The 20,985-nt window shown below is 34.0% G+C and overlaps 1 protein-coding gene across 2 annotated transcripts in view; it reads left to right on the forward strand.

Annotated features, from left to right (window-relative positions):
• PLOD2 (procollagen-lysine,2-oxoglutarate 5-dioxygenase 2) overlaps nt 1-20,985 on the forward strand; it is an 84,132-nt gene that overhangs the window by 23,116 nt on the left and 40,031 nt on the right. For both annotated transcript variants that reach the window (XM_073232239.1, XM_073232240.1), the window contains exons 2-4: nt 6,964-7,055; nt 9,770-9,906; nt 19,905-20,068. In XM_073232239.1, coding sequence (XP_073088340.1) covers nt 6,964-7,055; nt 9,770-9,906; nt 19,905-20,068 — 393 coding nt within the window. The remainder of the gene's footprint in view (nt 1-6,963; nt 7,056-9,769; nt 9,907-19,904; nt 20,069-20,985) is intronic.

Genomic DNA, 20,985 nt, shown 5'->3' on the forward strand with positions numbered 1-20,985 from the left:
AGAACACCCCCTCCATGTCTGCCTTGCCCCACCCCAAAGACAGCTTTACAGTGCCAGCTAAGGATAAATGCAGCAAGCAGGTCTTAGGAATAGAAATCTCAGGTTTGCTATGCTGTCTCTTTTCTGCACATGTCATAGAACTCAGTTTGCTTCTAGCCCCTTGACTGACTTCTCACTGCCAAGTGAGGTCACATGAAATATTGGAAAGAAATGAACTTTGGAGAATAGCTGAATTTCTACTTCTGGCCTTGCTAGTAACTTGTTGGGTGATAGAGTAAGTTACTTATCCTATTTAAGGCTTCCTTTCTTCATCTGTGAATTGGAGTTAATAAAGCTAACTGCAAAGGTATTTTGTTGAGAACAGATTATTATCTACACACGTAAACATGAAGCATAACATCACCTGTCCCTGAATCCACTCATTTAACAACTGTTTATTAAGAACCTATTTACTAAACACTGCGATAGGCAATGGAGGTGTTGTGTTGAGCAGAAGGCATCCTGCCTTTCTGGTATTTATAGTCTGGTTGGGGAGAGAGACTTTAATTTCAAATAATAATCATACAAATTTATATACTATTACAATTTGTGTTAAGTGCCCTGAAAGAGAAGTTGAGAGTTCAGTAAAAATATATAATGGGTATTAACCTATTCTAGTGGGTCAGGGAAGGTCTCTCTGAGGAAATGACGTATGTGTAAGAATCTCAAATTTGAATAGGCAGTGGCAACGTCAAGATATCAGGAGGGACATTAGATAATGGTCTTGCATAATCTCTTCTCTTTTGGTGGGAGAGAGCAGGCACTGTTGGAGAATCAAAAAAGGTCAGTGTGGTTAGAGCATAGAGAGCAAAAGGGAGAGAGGTATGTATGAGATTAGAGAGGATAGAGGTATTTAAGGACCAATTGAGTTCATGGAGCTATGCTACCATCCTAAAGCTATTTAAGGGTGTTTAGCAGTGGGATGACATAATCAGATGTCTAAGTGTTTGGAAAGATCACTCTGGCTGCTTTGTAGAGAGATGATTGAGGTGGGTTAAGTGGGTTTAGGAGGCCATTGCAGGAGCCTAGGCTAGTGATCATCATAATTTGAGTTAATGTTATAGCTTGCTTACAGTTGGAGATAAATGTGAAGATTTGAGAAGGTGTATTTAATATTTTCTTGCTAAATTATTAGAATGAACAGCTTCAATTTGAAGTGTGTGTGTGTGTATATATATATATATATACTCAAATAGATAAATATGTATTTATATAATTTATATATGTATATGTGTATATATGTGTGTGTGGTGTGTGTGTGTGTGTGTGTGTGTGGTGTGTGTGTGCACACACACACCACACACACACACATTTTACCATACTTGCATCATAAGCCCTTGAGGTGAAGAGATACTACATTCTTCAGTAGAGAAAGAGATGGTGTTAAAACCTGCTGACATTTGCACAACTACAACTTGCCTTATCCGTACATTTACTGAATGAAAATAGTAAGGAATCTCCTATCCAATACTATCCAATGTATAAAACCTACAGTATGTCAGCCACTTTGTATATATTACCTAATTTAACTCTCACAGCAAACCTATCACATAGGTGCTATAATTACACACATATTTTAGATGAGACACAGAGTTTAAGTAACTGACCAATTTCTAGCAAATAATAAATGGTGGAGCTGGAGTTTGAGTCCAGGTAGTTTGGCTTCAGATTCATATTGTCAACCATAGTGGCAACCTATGCCCTCTAGGCCAAATCTGGCTTATGGCTGTTTTTTTTATAGGCAGCCAGAAATGAAAAAAAAATTTTTTTTAAGCATTTAAAAGAAAAAAAGAAAAAAGAAATTCTGTGACAGAGGTTTATGTGACCGCAAAGCCCATTCAGACTTTTACAGTAAAACTTTTCTGGCCCCTGCAATATGCTGACCATTAGGAAGAATACATACATGTGCCTTAAGTAGAAAGTTGAGAGCTACTACTGATTTTTACAAATTAAGGACATGTCTGGTTAGCTGCAAAGTGAGAATAGTGTACTCACAATATGGTAGAATTATTTTTCTTGATATTTGCAAATTTAAAATGAAGAACCTGTTTGCCTGGGGAAAGTTTCTTGGGAAAATAGGAGGTTTATCTCTCAGTCATGGGATCAAAGGCAGCTGGGTTCGTGCTGAGTTACTTAATGTGATGTCTGTCATTAAGATGGTGAATTTCAGATGGATTTTATGTTCTGATTTTGCATTGGAAACAGGACTTAATAGCAAAAAACTCTGTTTTTTTAAACCTATGGTTTGATTTTGAAAAGAAAAATCATTAATTAATGATAAATTTTTGCTTTTACATCAGCAACTGTGTGGAGAAAGAAATGGCTATGTATTGCACCCCTTCTCCCCTTCCAGAATTATAAGTGCATTAAAAAAAGAGAACATTGGATGTCTTGGCCTTTCTAAAGAATTCTTGATTCTTGGAGAAATTTTCATATTCATTTGAATTTTTGTAGAGAGCTAAATATTTAGCCACTGCAATATTTATTACATCTTACTATAGTGATAGGTGTTTTGAGGAACTTTGTAAAGATGATTACAGAAGTTTTTTTGTTTGTTGTTTTGTTTTGCTTTTGCTATGATGTGATTTTCATTGGCAAGTGGTGGTTGTATTCTACCACATTCTGCGGATGTATTACATGTTTTTTGTTCATGCAAATTATATTTGTCTATTTCTAATAGAGTCAGACAGTGGTTATAGAGGTTACATTTGGATCCAGTTGAGCTTCCATTTGCCTTTTTGACACCATTGTAAACTGGTTTGTAGTGGTTGATGAGTGCCTTTTATTCAAGTCTATTTCCTCAATCATCTCCCTTTATCATTTTGGTTGTGGTGGGTAGATTGGGTAAGGCACTACTTATAGTTGTTAAATTATAATTTGGTTGGGAAATTTCTGCTGTTTCATCTTTTACTTAGATGATTCAGACTGTTAAGTTTTACACTAAATATTTTTCTGTCATTTTTCAGATTGGAGGTTTAGGGATTGTGTATAAAGTTGAGCTTTCTTTTTTTAATTGTAATTTCCAAATGTAAACAAAAGGAATCCAAAAGTCATCACATATGGCCAGTCTTGTTTAATTTTTATCCTCCTCTGTTGCCTCCTGTCTATCCCAAGTAACTTTACAAGTCACAAACACTATACTTTTCATTGGGTAAATCCTTTAGATTTATGTCTTTAAATTATAAGACTCTTTAAAAAAAATTCAATACCATTAGCATGCTAAAAATTTCAGTAATTTCTGAATATCAACAAATATCCAATTAGCATTCCAATTTTCCTAGTATTCTCAGAAAAACCTTTTGCATTTAGTTTTTCAAATCAGTAGCCAGCTGAAGTCCATGATTTGCATTTGCTTGAATTGTCTCTTAATTCTGTTAATGTACTGTAACAGTTTTCCTTCCCGTTTTTCCGTCTGCCTTTGATTCCTTTGTCTGTTGTCCTTATATTTTTGGTAAATTTGTAGTGTAAATTTTAGAGAAAGCTAACAGGTGTATCAAACTTAGGTTAACTTTTTTGGCCAAACATTCTTCATCAGTGATGAACAAATTGGGCTCTTAAATGGTTGTGCTTGTGACCTATCAGCACTTCCTTCTTTTACTTCCTTCAATTGAATAAGATTTATTTCTTGTCACTGTAATGACACTGAATAGCAGGTAAGGGGAAACATGTTTATATATGATATCAATAACATTCCCTCCCTTTAACCAAATTACTTACTTATTTGGTTTTTTGTAAAGAGCAGAAGTGCTGAAACAGGAATCCTTACTTGGCATAGGATTTCCAGACACAGTCAGACTATACATTTTTAGTTTTGCCTTCTGAGTCATTGGATTTGGTAACATTTCTGTCTGTGCAAGGGTCTGGCCAACATTACTTTTCCTATTAAAGGTGATGAAATCCTTGACTTTAATTTTATACTGGAAATGATAAGTTCAAAAACCCATCTAGTCAAAATTTAAACCTCTGCTTGTTCTTAAGATTTATGTAGAAAAAGTTAAGTAAGTCTTTAAATGCAGACATTTTTTTCAGAGACTTTAAAATAAAGCTCTTTAGTCTTATAAAATAAAATCTAGTATTCCCTATCTTGAAATTTATTGTGAATGGTAATGTCAAAATTTGAAACTTTTGGAACTTTACAAATGAAATAATTTTTTTAAAAAAGGATAACTAACTGAAAAAGTACTCTTTTTTTATGTTTAAATGGGACCTGACACTTTATGAAAATGATTTATGTATATTAATATCTATGTTCATAGAACTGTTTTCCTTTTTTTGTTTGACTAATGAATGTTTAAATTTATTATTTCTTTATGTGTATTGCACTTATTTTACTGTGTAGTTATTTTCAAAATTTGAAGAACTACTTTGATTTATATATAACTTCCAATTTAGTCCTATAATTCATTAATGCTATTTCTGATGATCTATCTATTATTCAGTAGACACTTAACACCTTCTGAACTTTTTCTTATTGATAATGGGCAAGAATCAAATGATACCGTGCAATGCGTAGAATTTTTTTTTTTTGAGAGGGCATATCTCATATTTATTGATCAAATGGTTGTTAACAACAATAAAATTCTATATAGGGGAGTCAATGCTCAATGCACAATCATTAATCCACCCCAAGCCTAATTCTCATCAGTCTCCAATCTTCTGAAGCATAACGAACAAGTTCTTACATGGTGAACAAATTCTTACATAGTGAATAAGTTGTTACGTGGTGAACAGTACAAGGGCAGTCATCACAGAAACTTTCGGTTTTGATCACGCATTATGAACTATAAACAATCAGGTCAAATATGAATATTCGTTTGATTTTTATACTTGATTTATATGTGGATCCCACATTTCTCTCTTTATTATTATTATTATTATTATTATTATTATTATTATTATTATTACTATTTTTAATAAGATGCTGAGGTGGTAGGTAGATGCAAGATAAAGGTAGAAAACATAGTTTAGTGTTGTAAGAGAGCAATTGTAGATGATCAGGTGTGTGCCTGTAGACTATGTGTTAATCCAAGCTAGACAAGGGCAATAAAACATCCACGGATGCAGAAGATTTCTCTCAAAACAGCGGGGGTGAGGTTTTAAGCCTCACCTCTGTTGATCCCCAATTCTCACCTGATGGCCCCCCTGCGACTGTGCCTGTCTTAGGTTGTTCCTCCCTTGAGGAATCTTACCCATCTCTGGCTAACCAGTCATCTTCTGGGGCCATACAGGGAAATGTTAAGTTGGTAAGTGAGAGAGAGGCCATATTGTTTGAAAAGGTTAGCTTTTTACTTCTTTGCAGATTTATGCCCTGTGGCTTCCATGCCCAGCATTTGTCTTGAGGTATCTTTACCACTTGGGGGAATTATGATACTCGGTAAATTCGATATGAGGCACGAATTCTATTTAAGAGTTGTAATTAGGAAGGAAGAAGAAAAGCTATAGAAGTAGCAGGCGTAAGAAAACATGGGAAGATTGATTATTTCTTTGACGTATCTTCTTGTAGAGAAACTTAAGCATGTATAGTTTTTAAGCTACTAATTAAATTGCGCACACACCTTAACATAATAGGAATACAGTTACATAACCAAAGCAGATCTATAATTACCAGCCATCTCCAGTGAAACCAAGAAAACCAGTTAGGCATCCTAGGCATTTGTGAAAATTTATCTATGATATTATGGATATTATCCAACTGTACTTGAACAGTCTGAGAGAAATCAGACAAATTAAAACAACCCATTCCTGGGAACTGTTCACATCCCATATGTTCTTTTAACAGTAGATAGTCTGTAATTGTAAGATTTTGGAGCACTACAACTTGCACTTCTAATTCTTGGTTGAGTTCCAACAGTATAGATCCAGTCAAATTTGTTGTTTTACTGTATGCAGAGGACAGCTTAGATAACTCCTTGTTCATTCCCATGGCAAGTCCAGGAACCAGTGGGATGAATGCAGCTACAGCTGTAGCAGCGCCTGGATCTTTGTTGAGGGCAATGTGTAGAATTTTAAAAGGGTGTTGATTTTATTTTCTTAATCCATGGGTCCTCTGTATCTTCAGGTTAAAAAAAAAGTCCCAGCCCTGTTGACATTTCCTGATGCACTTGTTACTCTTATGCATTTTCCAACCTGTCTTTTCCTGATAAGCATTTTCTTTACTATTTTATAGATATTTTGAAATGATTCCTTAAATTTACCTACTTCTACTAAAAAGTGGTATTGTGTTGGATTGAAAATAATAGCCCTTTATAAAATGATGACTAAAAGCTGTGTATTTACTATGGCAGTGATGATTTTGGTTCCTTTATTCATTATAAAGCACTGAAAGTGATGTCAATGTTGTGCCTTTTAAGACTTTTAATTACGAAAATTCATCAATAGGGGAAAAAGCTGAGATTCTTTTTGTAAATTATTTGATCCCAATTCATCAAAATTTGTTTTTAAGAAATAGGATCAGTCTCATAATTGGGTCCTTGATTTGTATGTGTTGGCGTTTTGATGAATGTAATGCAGTTCAGGTCTCACCATTGTGTGTAATAAATCGTGGTGACTTAATAGGCAACAGTGAAGCTGGTTGATTAGATAATGTCTAGGAGAACCTCAGTCTTTACAGATAAAAGCTTTTTGTATTTTTATGGGAGTATTTCTCCTAGTGTTGAAATTCTTTTTTGAGGGCATGGCTTTCCTTAAATGTTCATGCACTTTCTTACTGTTAAAATAATTCATTTGATGGCTCATTTGGCTGTACTATAACCACTTTGAATTGCCTGTTTATCAACAATTCTTTGTTTAGCCTTATGAAGATTAACAAGCCAGAGCATTCCCATGGGTTTAATGAGGATGCTAATCACTTATAGTGAGTTGTAAAGTGGGAGCTTTTAGCCTCTTGGTAAACCATCTTACCGTTATTCCTGTCTGTCTTTGCAGATAAATTATTAGTCATAACTGTAGCAACAAAAGAAAGTGATGGATTCCATCGATTTATGCAGTCAGCCAAATACTTCAATTATACTGTGAAGGTACAGTATACTTTTAATTCATAGAGATGTTAGAATATGTGCCGAAAGTACATTTTTCGTAACAATAACAACAGCAACATGATCTTCAGTCCATAGAAGGACAATGAAGTTTGGTTACATAATTGCTATTGGTTTACATATACATACTTGATTGATTTAAAGATATATTTTGGCTTTTTTAATATTCTGCCACTAAGGTAATAATTTTTAATATTTGCTAATGCTTTGTATAAACATTTTTCTATAAAACAACAGAAATTGTATGTATTTATGTTTCTTTTTGGGGTGTCATATACAAGCAAAACATTATGAAGATTTGACAGTAATTTTTTTCTTTGAAGAATTTTTTTCTGTAATGGACGTGTCTTTATAGTTTCTTTGCATACAGAGAATTGGAAACATCACTGGGAAGGGTATACCTTTTCTGTCCATTATTAAGAGTTGCTTTTCCTATTTGTTTGCTTTAGAGGAATTTGGGGACATTATAAAAATATTTTAGACTTGTCTCCAGGGATGTATCCCATTGATAAATGATCAGAGGAAATCTGGAGAATATGATAAGACTAGTAAACTAAGTTGTGAAAAGCTGGCCTATTTTTATTTACTCATTTATTTTCTTTATAGAAGTGAGGATCTGTCAGCCAGGTCTTTTCTACAAATAAGAGGAGAATGGGAAGGTATCCCAGGTAGGAAAATAAATGAACAAACTTCACACATTTACAAAGAAATCCCCCAAACAACCCACAAAACTTAAAAAAAAGGGGGAACAGGGAGACATTGCTTTGCCTAGGGAGAAATTAAGCTGTTCCAGTATGTAATCTAGAAAGAAGGCAGTATTCGTTACATAAGCACTGGAAGACTAAGTACAGATGCCAATATAGAACAAATTCCTAGAGGCTAATCTTTGCTTGAAAAGAGATCTAGTGCTAGCAACTAGATGTTTAGTACAGGATAAATGAAAAATGTGCTAGAAGTTTGTTAGGCTAGAGGAGAAATATAGTGGGTGATAGGAAGCACCCTAGAAATAACAGAAAAATCAAGGTAAAATAATCTGAAATCCAATGATGGGAATCTTTAGGGTTCAGACTAGGGAGAGTGTGGAATGTTTCTTATGTGTGAAGTACTGTGTTAGGGACTTTATATATGGTATGCTGTTGATTGATTACATAAACCAGGTAAGATAGATACTTCTTTGTTTTTGAGTGAGGAAAACGACTTGGGGTATGTAGCTGTAAAGTGTCAAATCTTAGACCACAGCCTCCTTTTGACTGATGGGAGTTTTTAATTCTTCTGTTGTCTTCCCATTATGAGATGTAGTGGTTCTTAAAGTGTAGACCTCAGACCACTAGCATCAGCATTTTCTGGGAAATAGTTAGAAATGAAGATTCTCAGGTCCCATATCAGACCTACTGAATCACAAACTCTGGGAGTAGGATCCATAAGTCTGTGTTTTAGCAAGCCTTCCGTGTGATTTTGATGCAGGCTAAAGTTTGATACACTGATGCAGTAGAAAGAAAATAGAGAGCAGAGCTTAACATAATGCACTTCACAGAGTATGCTCTCAATGAGGCTGGGCTTAGAATTACTGCAGTATTGGACAAGTGCAGAAGGATTATGGAACAGGACAGTAGGGTGACAACTCTCAGGGCCAGAGGAAGTCATTTTTTTAGGACAAGACCTAATGCTTCTATTAGACGAGACCCAGTATGAATCCAGATCCACATCACTGCATTTTCTTGGCCAGCATTTGTCCCCCAACCTTCAGTATAGGTATTGATGAAGTGAGCTTAGGATCTGAGGGTGGGAGCCCCATGGACTTTGCCAGCCAGGTTTATATTTGGCTCAGTGTTTAGTAAAGTTGGAACTAATAATGTTTGTTCTCTAAATTTATTTTATCCACTGTTTTTTGTATTTATTTTTAATTTCATTCCCATTTGATTTCATAAATCTCCTAGTAGATCATTATCTTGGAACTTGAGCCTTTGTTTTGATGAAATTAAGATACAAGTTGTATGTGGTGGAGGGGGACATACACTTCCCTCCTCCAGGCCAGGAGTGTAACCATGCACTTCCAAGTCAGGAGGCAGCTGCTGAGGCTAAGGAAAACAGCGATGGGAATGGCTACAAGGGTAGCTCTGATGAATTATGCTCAGGCAATTTCTTGCAATGATAAATTACTTTTAATCTTTTGAGGGTAATGTAAGTTTAATATTTCTAAGGTGAAGACGGTGACATTTGGCATGCTGCCTTCTGTGTATACCTGAACAAACCATTTGGCTCAGTAGGAAGATGGCTCAAGGGCCCTGTGTCCGGGAGTCACCGAGCATCAGTGGCTTTCATTGTTCGGGATGCATATTTCCTGCCAGATTGAAGTGTTATGGAAGGTTTCTTCATTTTCTTTTTCATTTTAGTCTGAACAGATAGAAATAAGTTATGAGAGATACTTTTTGTGGGCCCCCCAGCTCCCAGCCTCCTTGAATTAGACTCTACTTTTGAAATGGTAAATGTGGAAATGGCATTTAATGGGTGAATAACACTGAAGAATTATGACCTGACCTAGGCATCGTTATTTTCTGTCTAGCATCATGATTTAGTAAAATGTTTAAGCAGTGCTTACTATGTAATACCATACAAGTTGCTGATGACTCCCAGTTTTTATGATACTATCATAATCGGAGTTTTGCTCAGGAATGAAATGTTAATTTCATTTATAGGTCCTTGGACGAGGAGAAGAATGGAAAGGTGGTGATAGATTTAATAGTATTGGAGGGGGCCAAAAAGTGAGATTAATGAAAGAAGTCATGGAACATTATGCCAATCAAGAGGATTTGGTTGTTTTGTTTACTGAATGGTAAGAGAAATGAACTGTGGATTTTTAAGTCTATATTAAATTATTTTTTTAGTAAATTTAAATTCATATTTGTAGATTATAGATTACATTATTTTATTCATAAGGGATTATTGTTTTAAAAAGTAGATTTTACTTAGAATTATAAAGCCACAGTCTGGCATAGTTATGTAATATGATCAAATTTGTTGAGTTACCATAAACACCAATGAAAAAACAAGGAATGAACTAGCATTTTTTTTTGTAATATGTCTCAGTCATGACTTGAGATAAAGTAAAGATCATGGTGAGCTTTTTTATTGAAGAGTAACTCAGTGGATTGTGGTCAACTGGGATTAAATAGATCATGAAAAGTTAGAAGTGAAAAATAAGAAAGCCTATGTTTGCTAAGAAAAAAAATGCTTTCTAATAATTTTTTTGTCTGTATTGTTTTACTTCCCTTCTAGTTAATTTGAAATGTCCACTGTCTTTCTTTACCTTCTCCTAACATGTTTTTAATGATGTCAGGGTGTCATGAGTTATTAGTGGGTACCACTTTCTATTTTCCACTTTCTCTACCTTCTTTTTTATTTTTATTTTTTAATCATTAATTGTTCATCTTAAATTCCCGTGCATTTTCCCTCTACCTCAGGGAAGTTTCACTATTTCTTTCCTTCAGTTTGAAAATCCAAAATCACAAATTGTTGCAGGTGAAAGTAAGAGAAATGCTTTTTATGCAAATGAGCAAATAGGAAAGGATTAAGTTTTGAAATGAAAATAGACACAATGAAGTCCTGGTGCCATCAACATTTAAAAGTTTTGGAAGAGTCCATATACTTGCATCTTTAGAACTTCCCTAATGTCCTCTAGGAAAGGAATGAAGTTCTGCTTATAGTTACCTATTTCTGCAACATAAGATGTGGTATATCTGCTGTTAGCATGTATACTGGAGAGTTTTTCTATAGAATCTTATAATATATACATTTCTACCCTTGGAAAAAGAATAAGAAGCTCATTATAACTATTTGGTTTAAATGTTGAATATGGTTTGGTTTAAAATTACCATGGATTTCAAATAACCATTTTAGTCAACTTGAACTTGCTGCTTGTACATTTTGATTTTGCCTTTAAGGAAAATTCTCCTTGTAAAAGTTACTATACGTGAGCCAGTAGTGGTTTTAGTTTCCTAAGCCTCCTTTTGCATTTTAGGAAGAGCTCCTTTTTCTCTGCCTTCAGCCTCCTATTCCATTTCCTCTTTCCACCATCTGAGAGTTGGCATTAACGGAAACTGGTTTAATAAGGGGTCAATTTATTTCTAATAAGAAAAGGGACACTTTGAGGTATCTGAAGCCTGCTTGAGGTTGCATTTGTTTATTTAGGCAGTGCTTTAAGACAGCTTGATAAAAAAAGAACAAAATTTTAATGGAAAATGCACTGCCAGGTACTGTTAGTGTGGGATGTATTAGTGAACTAAACAGACAAATTTCTGACAACTTCTACTGTGAGTACAGCCAGCTGAGTGAAAGGATGGAGGCCCCGCTCAGCCAAGCCACTGTCTAAGAAGAATCATTAACATTCTCTGTCACCCACCATGGGCATCCTCCTGGAAGTACCTGGAGATGAGGAGAATGTAGCCAAGGAAAAGAGGGATGTGCAGCTGGTGCCACTTTGGAGCTTGTTTCTCCTGTTATTAATTTTTTTTTAAACCGCACTCTTTAAAAAAGGTATTGTATACAGAGTCATCAATACAGTTGAAAATTGTGGGTAACCTAAGGTCTGGGAGAAATGAATTAGGCTGTTGATAAATTATTTAAAATGGGATACCATTCTGCTAATCTTCTAATTAAGCTCACCTCTAGTCAAAGCTAGAATTCAAAATATATTTATTATATTGATTTTAATAAACAAATTAATATTTCTTAAGTGATTTTTAAAGAACAGTTTCAACTTAATAGTTTTATGGAAATACAGGTCACTGCTATATGAAAAAATATACAAATTTATATACTTAATTTAGATGGGCTTTTTAAAAAGACAGCTTTATTGAGGAATAATTTATATACCATGACATAATAGTCCTTTTAAGTGTAAAATTCAGTAATTTTAGTGAATTGCACAGTTGGGCAATTATCATTACCACTCAATTTTAGAACACTGCTAGTGTCACAAAATGATCTTTTATAAGTTAATTTGGAAATAATTTTATAACATTGCTTCCATGGGAATATGTATTCTAAACTGACTTTTGCATGAATGTTTAAAATTAGAGACTAGATGTTTATATACTCTGAGGGTAAGGTTTATCGTGTTTAATTTATATAAAATTAAATATTTGTCAAGGGTTTGGGTTCTTAAAATGGAAACTGAAGTCTTCATAGGAAAAAGTCCGTGAACTTTTTTTTCAAGTTATTTCATATGGCAGGGTGTGTATGTGTCTGTGTTTTATTGCACTTAAGATGATTTGTAAAGCTGACAGTTTTGCCTTCATTAGAGCAACTACCAATAAATAAAATGAATTTGATAATCTTAATGGACCAAATGCTATGAGTTCTTTTGAATAGTCTCATAAAGATTTTGGGGACAAATATTGAAATTTGGTAGCTGCAGATTCCCTTATGGGGAAAAATTATTATATAATGATTTTGTAATTCACCTTAGTCAAGGTGATGGAGCATTTTGAGTTGTATAATAAGGTACTTTACATTACTTCTAGAATTACATTGTAGAGGATGTATTTCTGTTACTCCAGTTACATTGTATACAGACAGAACAAATTATTATTATATAGTATGACCAGTTTAAAAAAAAATGATATTTAGACCAATATGTAACAAAAGGTGTTTGTCTAAGTAAATTAGGTACATAGTGAAAATCCCCACAAACTTGTTATGTGCTGGATATAGTAAGATAACAGCCAGCAGAGTCCAGACCCTAGCTTAACCATGTGGTAGAATATTTTTGGGTATAAGATAAATGTCTAATGAAACTTTGGTTGTTTATTCTTTTTCTTTTAGACTGAAGAAAATTCTCTAGGAGAAAAGTAATTGGTAATGAAGTCTATGCTATTATTTGACTTTGAATTTGGACCTAGCAGAAATTTTTATTTTTGGTGGTATTGAATATAGCTAATGCCAGTAGTCAGAATGCACATGTGCTTCATTTTGAAAGACTCCCAGTATATGAAATATTTGAAAGACCTATTTGCTGGTGGCTATTGGGCTACCAAAGGAGTATTTCCTCTAGGAAAGTATTTACCCAAGCATTTTGGTGTACAGAAACACCTCAGTTCATTAATGTATGTGTTTAAATATATTAACAGTATGACTTTGAGGTAAGATAAAGGAATCAATTTTGCAATTTATAGGCTTTTGCTAATGACAGTCGTAAGAAAGACTGAAGTTAAAACACTAGACTGGACTTAGTCATTGTTACAGTCCAAAAGTTGATATAGAATTAAAATGAATATAAAGTAAATCCATTATTATAGTAGTTTTCTAGCTGTGGTCTGGGAGACTGATCCAAGATAAAGGAACACTAATTGAGAAGTGAGGAATGTCTTAATCACACTGCTCTTTGCTGTTAGGGTATATGCCTATCATTTTGATTGTATATTGCTAGCTTCTATTTACTGATTATGTTGAACTATAATTGTATTTCCAGAAATTCAAGCTGGGGGCTACTGGTTTATAAATTATTGGGATAAATAACAAGGAATCAAGAAATATTAGATAACAATAAATTACATTAAAAGAGGGAAAAACAGATCTTGCAAGAGGGAGAAATATAATGGATACTTTGAAACTACTTTTAAAGATTATTTTTCTGCATTCATTTGGAGAAATAAAATTATTTATAAAGGTAGAAGAGAATCCACATTTTCTAAATCTCAAAAATTGAAATTAATTCAAAAATTTGAATTTTGAATAAAAACCATGAAAATGACACTGTTGCTTCTGACTTTCATGTGTCAGCCAGTGTTTGTTTCTGTTGGCTTCTAATTGAATTTATTTTACTGCAAAAGTGAGATCAGAGAGCAGATTTTTCACTTTGCATTTAGTATACTTAAGTGCAAACTGTGATCCAGGCTTTGAACTTAACTGTATAGGAAGAGATGAACAGAAATCTACCCTCAAGGAACTCTCATACTAATGCTGGGAACAAAGCTGAACAAACCTAAAATGAAAGAAAAGTGGTTATTTTCAGAAAAACTTGAATGTTGGAATAGTCTCTTTAGAGTCACTTACTTTTAGAAAATTGTGAGATTATGTTTTATTGGATGATTTTGCTGTGGAAATATTTTTGGTTTTGTTATTGTGATAGGAAGTATAATTTATGTGTATTAATTCTGTAGGTGATTAGATCCTATCTTTTTGTATTCTTTGAAATACATATTTTATCCCTCACATAATTCAAGTTCATAATCAGTATGTTGACATTTTATATTGTAACACAGTTTGTACAGAAGACAGAGTAAAAAGTTTCTGAATGCAAGCTCTTCAAGTATGATGGCTATAATTTTAACTAACTATGGCAGATTTGTTGGATGGACTCCTTCCTGGCAGTGAAGACAGTTTAAACTTGCAGACACAAAGAGCCTACTCATTAGCAGTGGACAACATTTCATTACGATAGCATGAAGGAAAACCAAAATACATCAGAGTTTTCTCAGTTTCTTTAGTACGTTTTTCTTCTTTCCTTTTTCTTTGAAGGAAGGATTGAAATCATTAGCTGTCATTTAGATATATTGCACTGCCTTCTGGCTCATCCAGATATTACGAAATACGTTTAGGAATTAAGCAGCAGATAAGTGACTTTTTTTCAAATTTTTCAAATGTTTTTGTTAATATCTGCTGAGTATATTTGTGGGTATGTGGGAATGAGGAAGAAACAAATTGTACACAAAAGCATTCAACATTAAATCCATACCATGGTACTCTTCATATGTATTTGTCTATTTTATGTGTGTGTGTATAAATATGTATACACACATATGTATTATATGTTTTTCACAAACCATATTGTGTACACCTTGAATTTTGTTCAGGTAAACATGTTTAAGCATATGTTATGTGCAAAATATGGTACTAGCTCCTGTGGTTGGATCAGGGGGCTGACTGGGACAGAATCTCACCCTCTTTATACATCTTTCTGTCCATAGCTCTATATATATGTTGTATCTGACTGTTGTAGCTATGTAATAGTAAATGTTGTAGATTTAAAAATAGTTTTTAAAAATTTCTTCACTGATTCAGTGAATACTGATTGTGCACTAAATATGTGTCAGATATGAAAGTTCCAGTGTTGCAGAGGTAAAACTTAACTATCACTTAAAACTAGAGGGCGATTTTCATTTAATTAACCATCTTTTAACCATTTATTTTACAAATAGACAGACCTAAAAACAAGTGGTGTGCCTCACGGCCCCACACATACCTAGCAGCTAGAGCAGTTTCACGTCTTACCACCATTCTCTCGTTGGCTGCTGTCTCTGCTAGGTGTTACTCCAGTGTACCCCATTCTCAGAAAGCAGTCTGGAGAAAGTGACCCTGCAGCTCAGCCGTATCCTCACTGATGCCTCTACCAGCCTCAGTAAGAATTCTATATTCTAGAAACAGAATTACAGACATCTCAGTAATGTTTAGTTTTTAAGTTAGTACCCACTTTATATGAGCCAATTCTTTTCCCTTTCCTCTATAATTTCTACATAAATGTAATCATTTCCTCTCTGATTTTATTGTATTTTATTCTGCAAATTCAACTGGGTGGACATTTTCAACTGGTGTTTTTTTTTGGGGGGGGGTGCAGGGGTGTTTCCATAGTATTAGTTTGTAGTATTATCTGTGGAAATACAGATTTCTATTAAGATGAAGGCATGATTAAGGATAAAAAAATCAGGTGTGTTGCTACTTATGTGGTTCCATGGCATTAGTCTTTAAGCTTTTAAACACTAGCTACTAACAGTGTGGATGATTTTAGCATTGGGCTTAAGTTTATATCAGTGTCGGTGAAGAAAGTGTTGAGTTAAGGAGGAACGAATAACTAAGGTTAGGGAACATTTCTGTTGCTTTCTTCTCTGGCTCCCCAGGAGCTTTTGATTCTTAAGACTTGGGATGATTCATTCATTCATTTACTCATTCATTTGTTCAACAAGTATTTATTATCTTCAAAATACAAATCTAGGGAAATATACACAGGTGAATAAAGACATGAATCTGGCATATGAAGGAAGAACATGCAGGTGAGCATAAGATAGTTGCTCCCAGCATGAATAGCAGAAAATAAAACGTTTGGTGAAAGATGAGAAAAGCTGTGGGAATTAAGAGGAAGGAAACAATCTTTCCCATTTATGCTGATCAAGCAGAGGTTTGTAGAAGAGGTGGCATTTGAAATGGGTCTTGAAGGCAAATTCTTGAGACCCGATTGGGAAAAGATGTGTTAAGCAGATGAAAAATCATGAGTAAAGATGTGGATGACAGATCAAATAATTCAGTTTGGTTTCAGAACAGGTTATTTAATGGAAAGTTATTAATGTGAGGCTGATGCATTTAGACTGAAACACTATGCTCATTTGTTTATTTATTGCCTATGCTTTTACACCACAGTGGCAGAATTGAGTCTTGTGAAAGAGACCATATTGCTCTCAAAGCCTAAAGTATTTTCTGTAAAAGGCTAGAGAGTAAATTTGCTTAGTCCCATTTTAGATCACAGTTGAGAACCCCACTGATCCAGACAAGGGACTAGCACAGAATGGTTTTCAGGAGAGTTTGTCAGACAGTTCTTACTAGAAGTGGGAAGGTGATGGATAATGTGGAAAGAAGCTTGTAGGGTTTTTTAATTAATCTGGTCCAGTGTTCTCTGGTGGAAGTCGGGAGGATTTGAATGCTAAATAGATTAAGTAGATGAAATCAATAGGATTTGGCGAGAGATGTGATGAGAGGGCACATAGAAAGGGAGGGGGCAAAGCTGAATGAAAGATTTTTAGCTTGGGTGACTGGTTGACGGTGCCACAGAAACAGGGAATACAGACGACAAATACTCGTAAAAGTTTCAATGACCTGTCGGAGATCAAATACTGACATATCTGGTGGAGGACTCACATAATTCACATAACCACAGAATGTGGAACCTTACGGTTTTTGCAGGACCCAGGAATATTTACCACAGTTAACTGTGGAAAGTTTTATTCTATTCTTCATATTTAAATAGACCAAACTCCTATGAGAATTATTTTTATGACCCTTGTGAATTTTTTAAAAAGCCTGACTACTTGGGTTGGTGTGGCCAAAGTAATTTTAAGTAGAAAAACTTTCTTGACCTTTGAAAAATATTAAATTGGTTCCACAGAAATAACAATGCCACTAGAATAAAATAGGAAATCTTCAGTACCTTAAATTTCTTTTCAAAGTCAAATCCTCATTTGAATTATGTGAAGATAGTTTTTGCCATTACATTTTACTTTAAAATAATTGCTTTTTGTTATAAAGGTAGTTAATGTATGCTTGCAAAATAACCAAATTATAAAAAGTAGAAGTTGCTCCATCTCCTCCTTTTGAAGCTATTGACTTCTGTTAAGCTTGAAATACATGGTGTAAATGCTATTACCTTCACTAGGATTGCAAAAACATTTTCCAAACATGCATTTATAACTTTGAATATATGATGCTACCTACAAAATTTCTGAACCAGTTTGGTCCAGATCTCCAATTATACATAAGCTCTTTTTTTTCCATCTCTAGGCAATGTGGGTTTACTCTGCAATGTGCATAGCAGTCTCTGTATCAGAAAGTTTGATTTATTTGCACTGTCTCTCATGCCTCACTTACCCATAAAACTGTTCTTCTATTCTAATCTTCAATTTAAAAACATTTAACAGTCTGTAGTCTTGAGGAAAATACCCCTGTAAAAAAGAGAATTATCTTAGGAAGTAGAAATGTTAAGTGGCTATTTGAGGAAATCAATTGTATTGATTTATAAGAAAAAGAAATTTCATATAGTTTTGTATATATGATTTTGAGAAGTCAGATTAATTTAGTTCTTAAATAATAGGGAAAAGTTGGTTCAAAGTTAGAACAAATTTATTCAGATTTAAAATTTATCTTAAAATTTATGTGTGTCTGGCCAAAAATGAAATTATTTTTTAAACTAGAGATTGGTGTAAACTTAAAAGTGAATTTTCCTTCTGCCTTTCCCTTTACTCTAGTCCCTTTCTTTTAGTAATAATAATGTTAATATTTTGTTAACTTTATTGGGTGCTATAATGTACCATGTATTCTTAATTTTTTATGTTTTATAATAACTTGGTGAGATAGTTACTAAACATTTTATACTAAAGAAACTGAAGCATAAAGAATATAAGTAATTAACTTGTCTAAGGGTGTTCAGATAGCAAGTGGCAGAGCTAGAATTAGAAACCAAATGTCAAACTTTAAATTGTATGACCTGAGTCACTTTATGATTATGTTACTAATAGTATTAATAGTTTCTTGCTTATTGATCCTGAAAGAAAAATACAAAGTACCAAAATGTATATGTATATATGTGTATATACATATGTATGTTATGTTTATATATATTTATGTTTTAATTTTGAAGTGTCACTTTGGAAGTAAAATGACAACAAATGATAAAATTGAAGTCCTTTAGGACAATTTAGATGAAAATAAATAGTCTCTCTTGCTAATTCTAATCCTATTTTTACTATTTTTTAAGAAATTGGCTAGGCTTAATTGCTAAATTAAGTTGCACATTAGCAACATTTTAATCCTCATGTTTTTGTTTTTATTTTTTCCAAAGATTCAGCAGTGGTCTATATAGCTAGGGTGTGTATGTCAAATACTTTTTACTTGTAAAGTCTGGTTAACCGTGAAGAGGAAAGAGAGAGAGATGGGAGAATCAAAGGACAGGCAACTTTCCTTGTAAAGACCAGGACAGCATGGAACCTGGAGATTACAGGAGCACATCAGGTCCACACACATTCTGCTGGATGGACTGAGTCATGTGGCCACATCTATCTTCAGAGTAGTCTTCAGCAGGATGGCCATTCGCCCAGTTAACAAGGGGGAATTCTGTTATTAAATCCAGGCATGGGAATGTGTGACGGGTCAGTTAGCATCTCTGTCACAAGTGTAAACTTACACTCATTTGCTAAAGTAATTTTGAAAAACTTCATTAGGTTTTTATTTTTATAGAGATGAGCAATAATGTGTTTTATTTTTGTAAAATAATTAATATATGGAAAGTTATTAAATTTTGCCTAATTCATTCCTACTATGCTAGCTTATAACAAGCTCCTTGACAGCAAGTTGGCTGGGAAAGGTTCATGGGCCAACCTCCTTGCTCCTCCATTCAGCTATCATGGCAGTGCATCTAGAGTTTTGGCTGTTACAAAGACCTGGTGCTGAATTCAAGAACATTAGTTCTGTTCTTATTGTTTGCCACTTTAAGTCATTATCTTGGAAGCCTTTGGCCTTGAGGTACTCTAATGTAAAAAAAAGTGCAAAGATTGTGGTTGTACAAGCCTAAAGAACTCACTGCAGAGTGGAAGCGTATTAGGTAGAGACTTGACACTTCATGTACTTTGTTAAGTCTTTGTGATTATGTGGATGAACTATGACAAAGTCCCCAGAAAAATCAGTGAAACTATAGGCATTAAATTATACTGTAAATTTTTACATTATTTTTTCAACTTTATTGAGCTTTTAAAAGATGTGCTTATCTATAAACTTTTATTTTAGGATTTCAGGTGAATAGTGATTCAAATAGAAATTCACATTGATGACATTTAGTAACTGAACACATTGTCAAAGATATATAATGTAAACACTAATAATTGAATACAATCCATATCGTTTAAGAGGAGGGAAAATTGTATGATGTACTCTGTAAATAGGTGGTATTAATCGTGCATTGGATTCTGAATTCTTACTTTTCTTTGATACTGTGTCTTAGTTTATGTGCCTGAATTCCTTGCTAAATACACTTGCTAGTGTATTTTAAAACTTCTTTTCTTCCTTATTAAACAGCTTTAGTGTCATATTTGCTGGTGGTCCAGAAGAAGTTCTAAAAAAGTTTCAAAAGTCAAACCACAAAGTGGTCTTTGCAGCAGATGGAATTCTGTGGCCCGATAAAAGACTAGCAGACAAGTATCCCATTGTGCACATTGGGAAACGCTACCTGAATTCGGGAGGTGGGTAAGATACTGTCAGAAATGTGTAATGCAAGTCATAGTAAATTATAAATATTGATGAAGCAACCTCTTTTGGTATATGTAACTAGACATGAAGTTTTAAATAACCATTATCTTCTTACTGTTTTGGAAAATTATATCAGTTTAAAATCCAGAGTGCATTTTATAGTTGACAAAGCATTTTCCCATGTTCCCCACATTTAAGTGACTTCTAAAGACAGTTTTTAAAGGAAAAGCCACTTGGATCCAGGTCTTCTGGTTATGGTGTCATTGAGAATTTTCTGGCTATAGAATAATAGGTTTAGTAAGTTTCCTTTCTTATGAAAAAGTGCAGACTACAATCACATAGCTTTAAAAATAGACATTACTTAATTTTATGTATATTTTAAAATACATTAGAGTAAATGAGTGATTTCTCTTTAGTTCACTAATTGAAAATATTCAACACTGAGTATCTGGATATACTTAACAGTGCTACATTGGCTATGTCTCCATGGTTTAAAGAAACAAATTATCCTACCCACCTTTCAAAAAATGAAATTTGTACATTGTTGCGACTTCACATTACTCCTTAGGTTGAGATTAATGTAAACATATGGTCAGAAGACATAACCAAATAGGATTGGAGACATATTAGAGAAACAAGTTTAGTGGAAATTGCAAGCCATGTTAGGAAAATAGATTTTTTCAGGGGTGATTTACATATGTATAACTGATACTATTTGGGCTAGTTCAAATGTGAGATAGCAGCATGTCTGGATTCTAGGCTTTCTCAGCTACTTAGAGGGCAGTGGAATCTGTAGCAAGTAATTTACTTTCTCTAAGACACCTCACTTCCATCTCTATTCATCTGCACGTTGTTTTAGAAACCCATTTCCCCCATAGTTACACCTTGGAACTTTGTCAGTCCATATATA

Source organism: Manis javanica, chromosome 3 (assembly GCF_040802235.1).
Source record: "Manis javanica isolate MJ-LG chromosome 3, MJ_LKY, whole genome shotgun sequence".
Classification (NCBI taxonomy): Eukaryota; Metazoa; Chordata; class Mammalia; order Pholidota; family Manidae; genus Manis; species Manis javanica.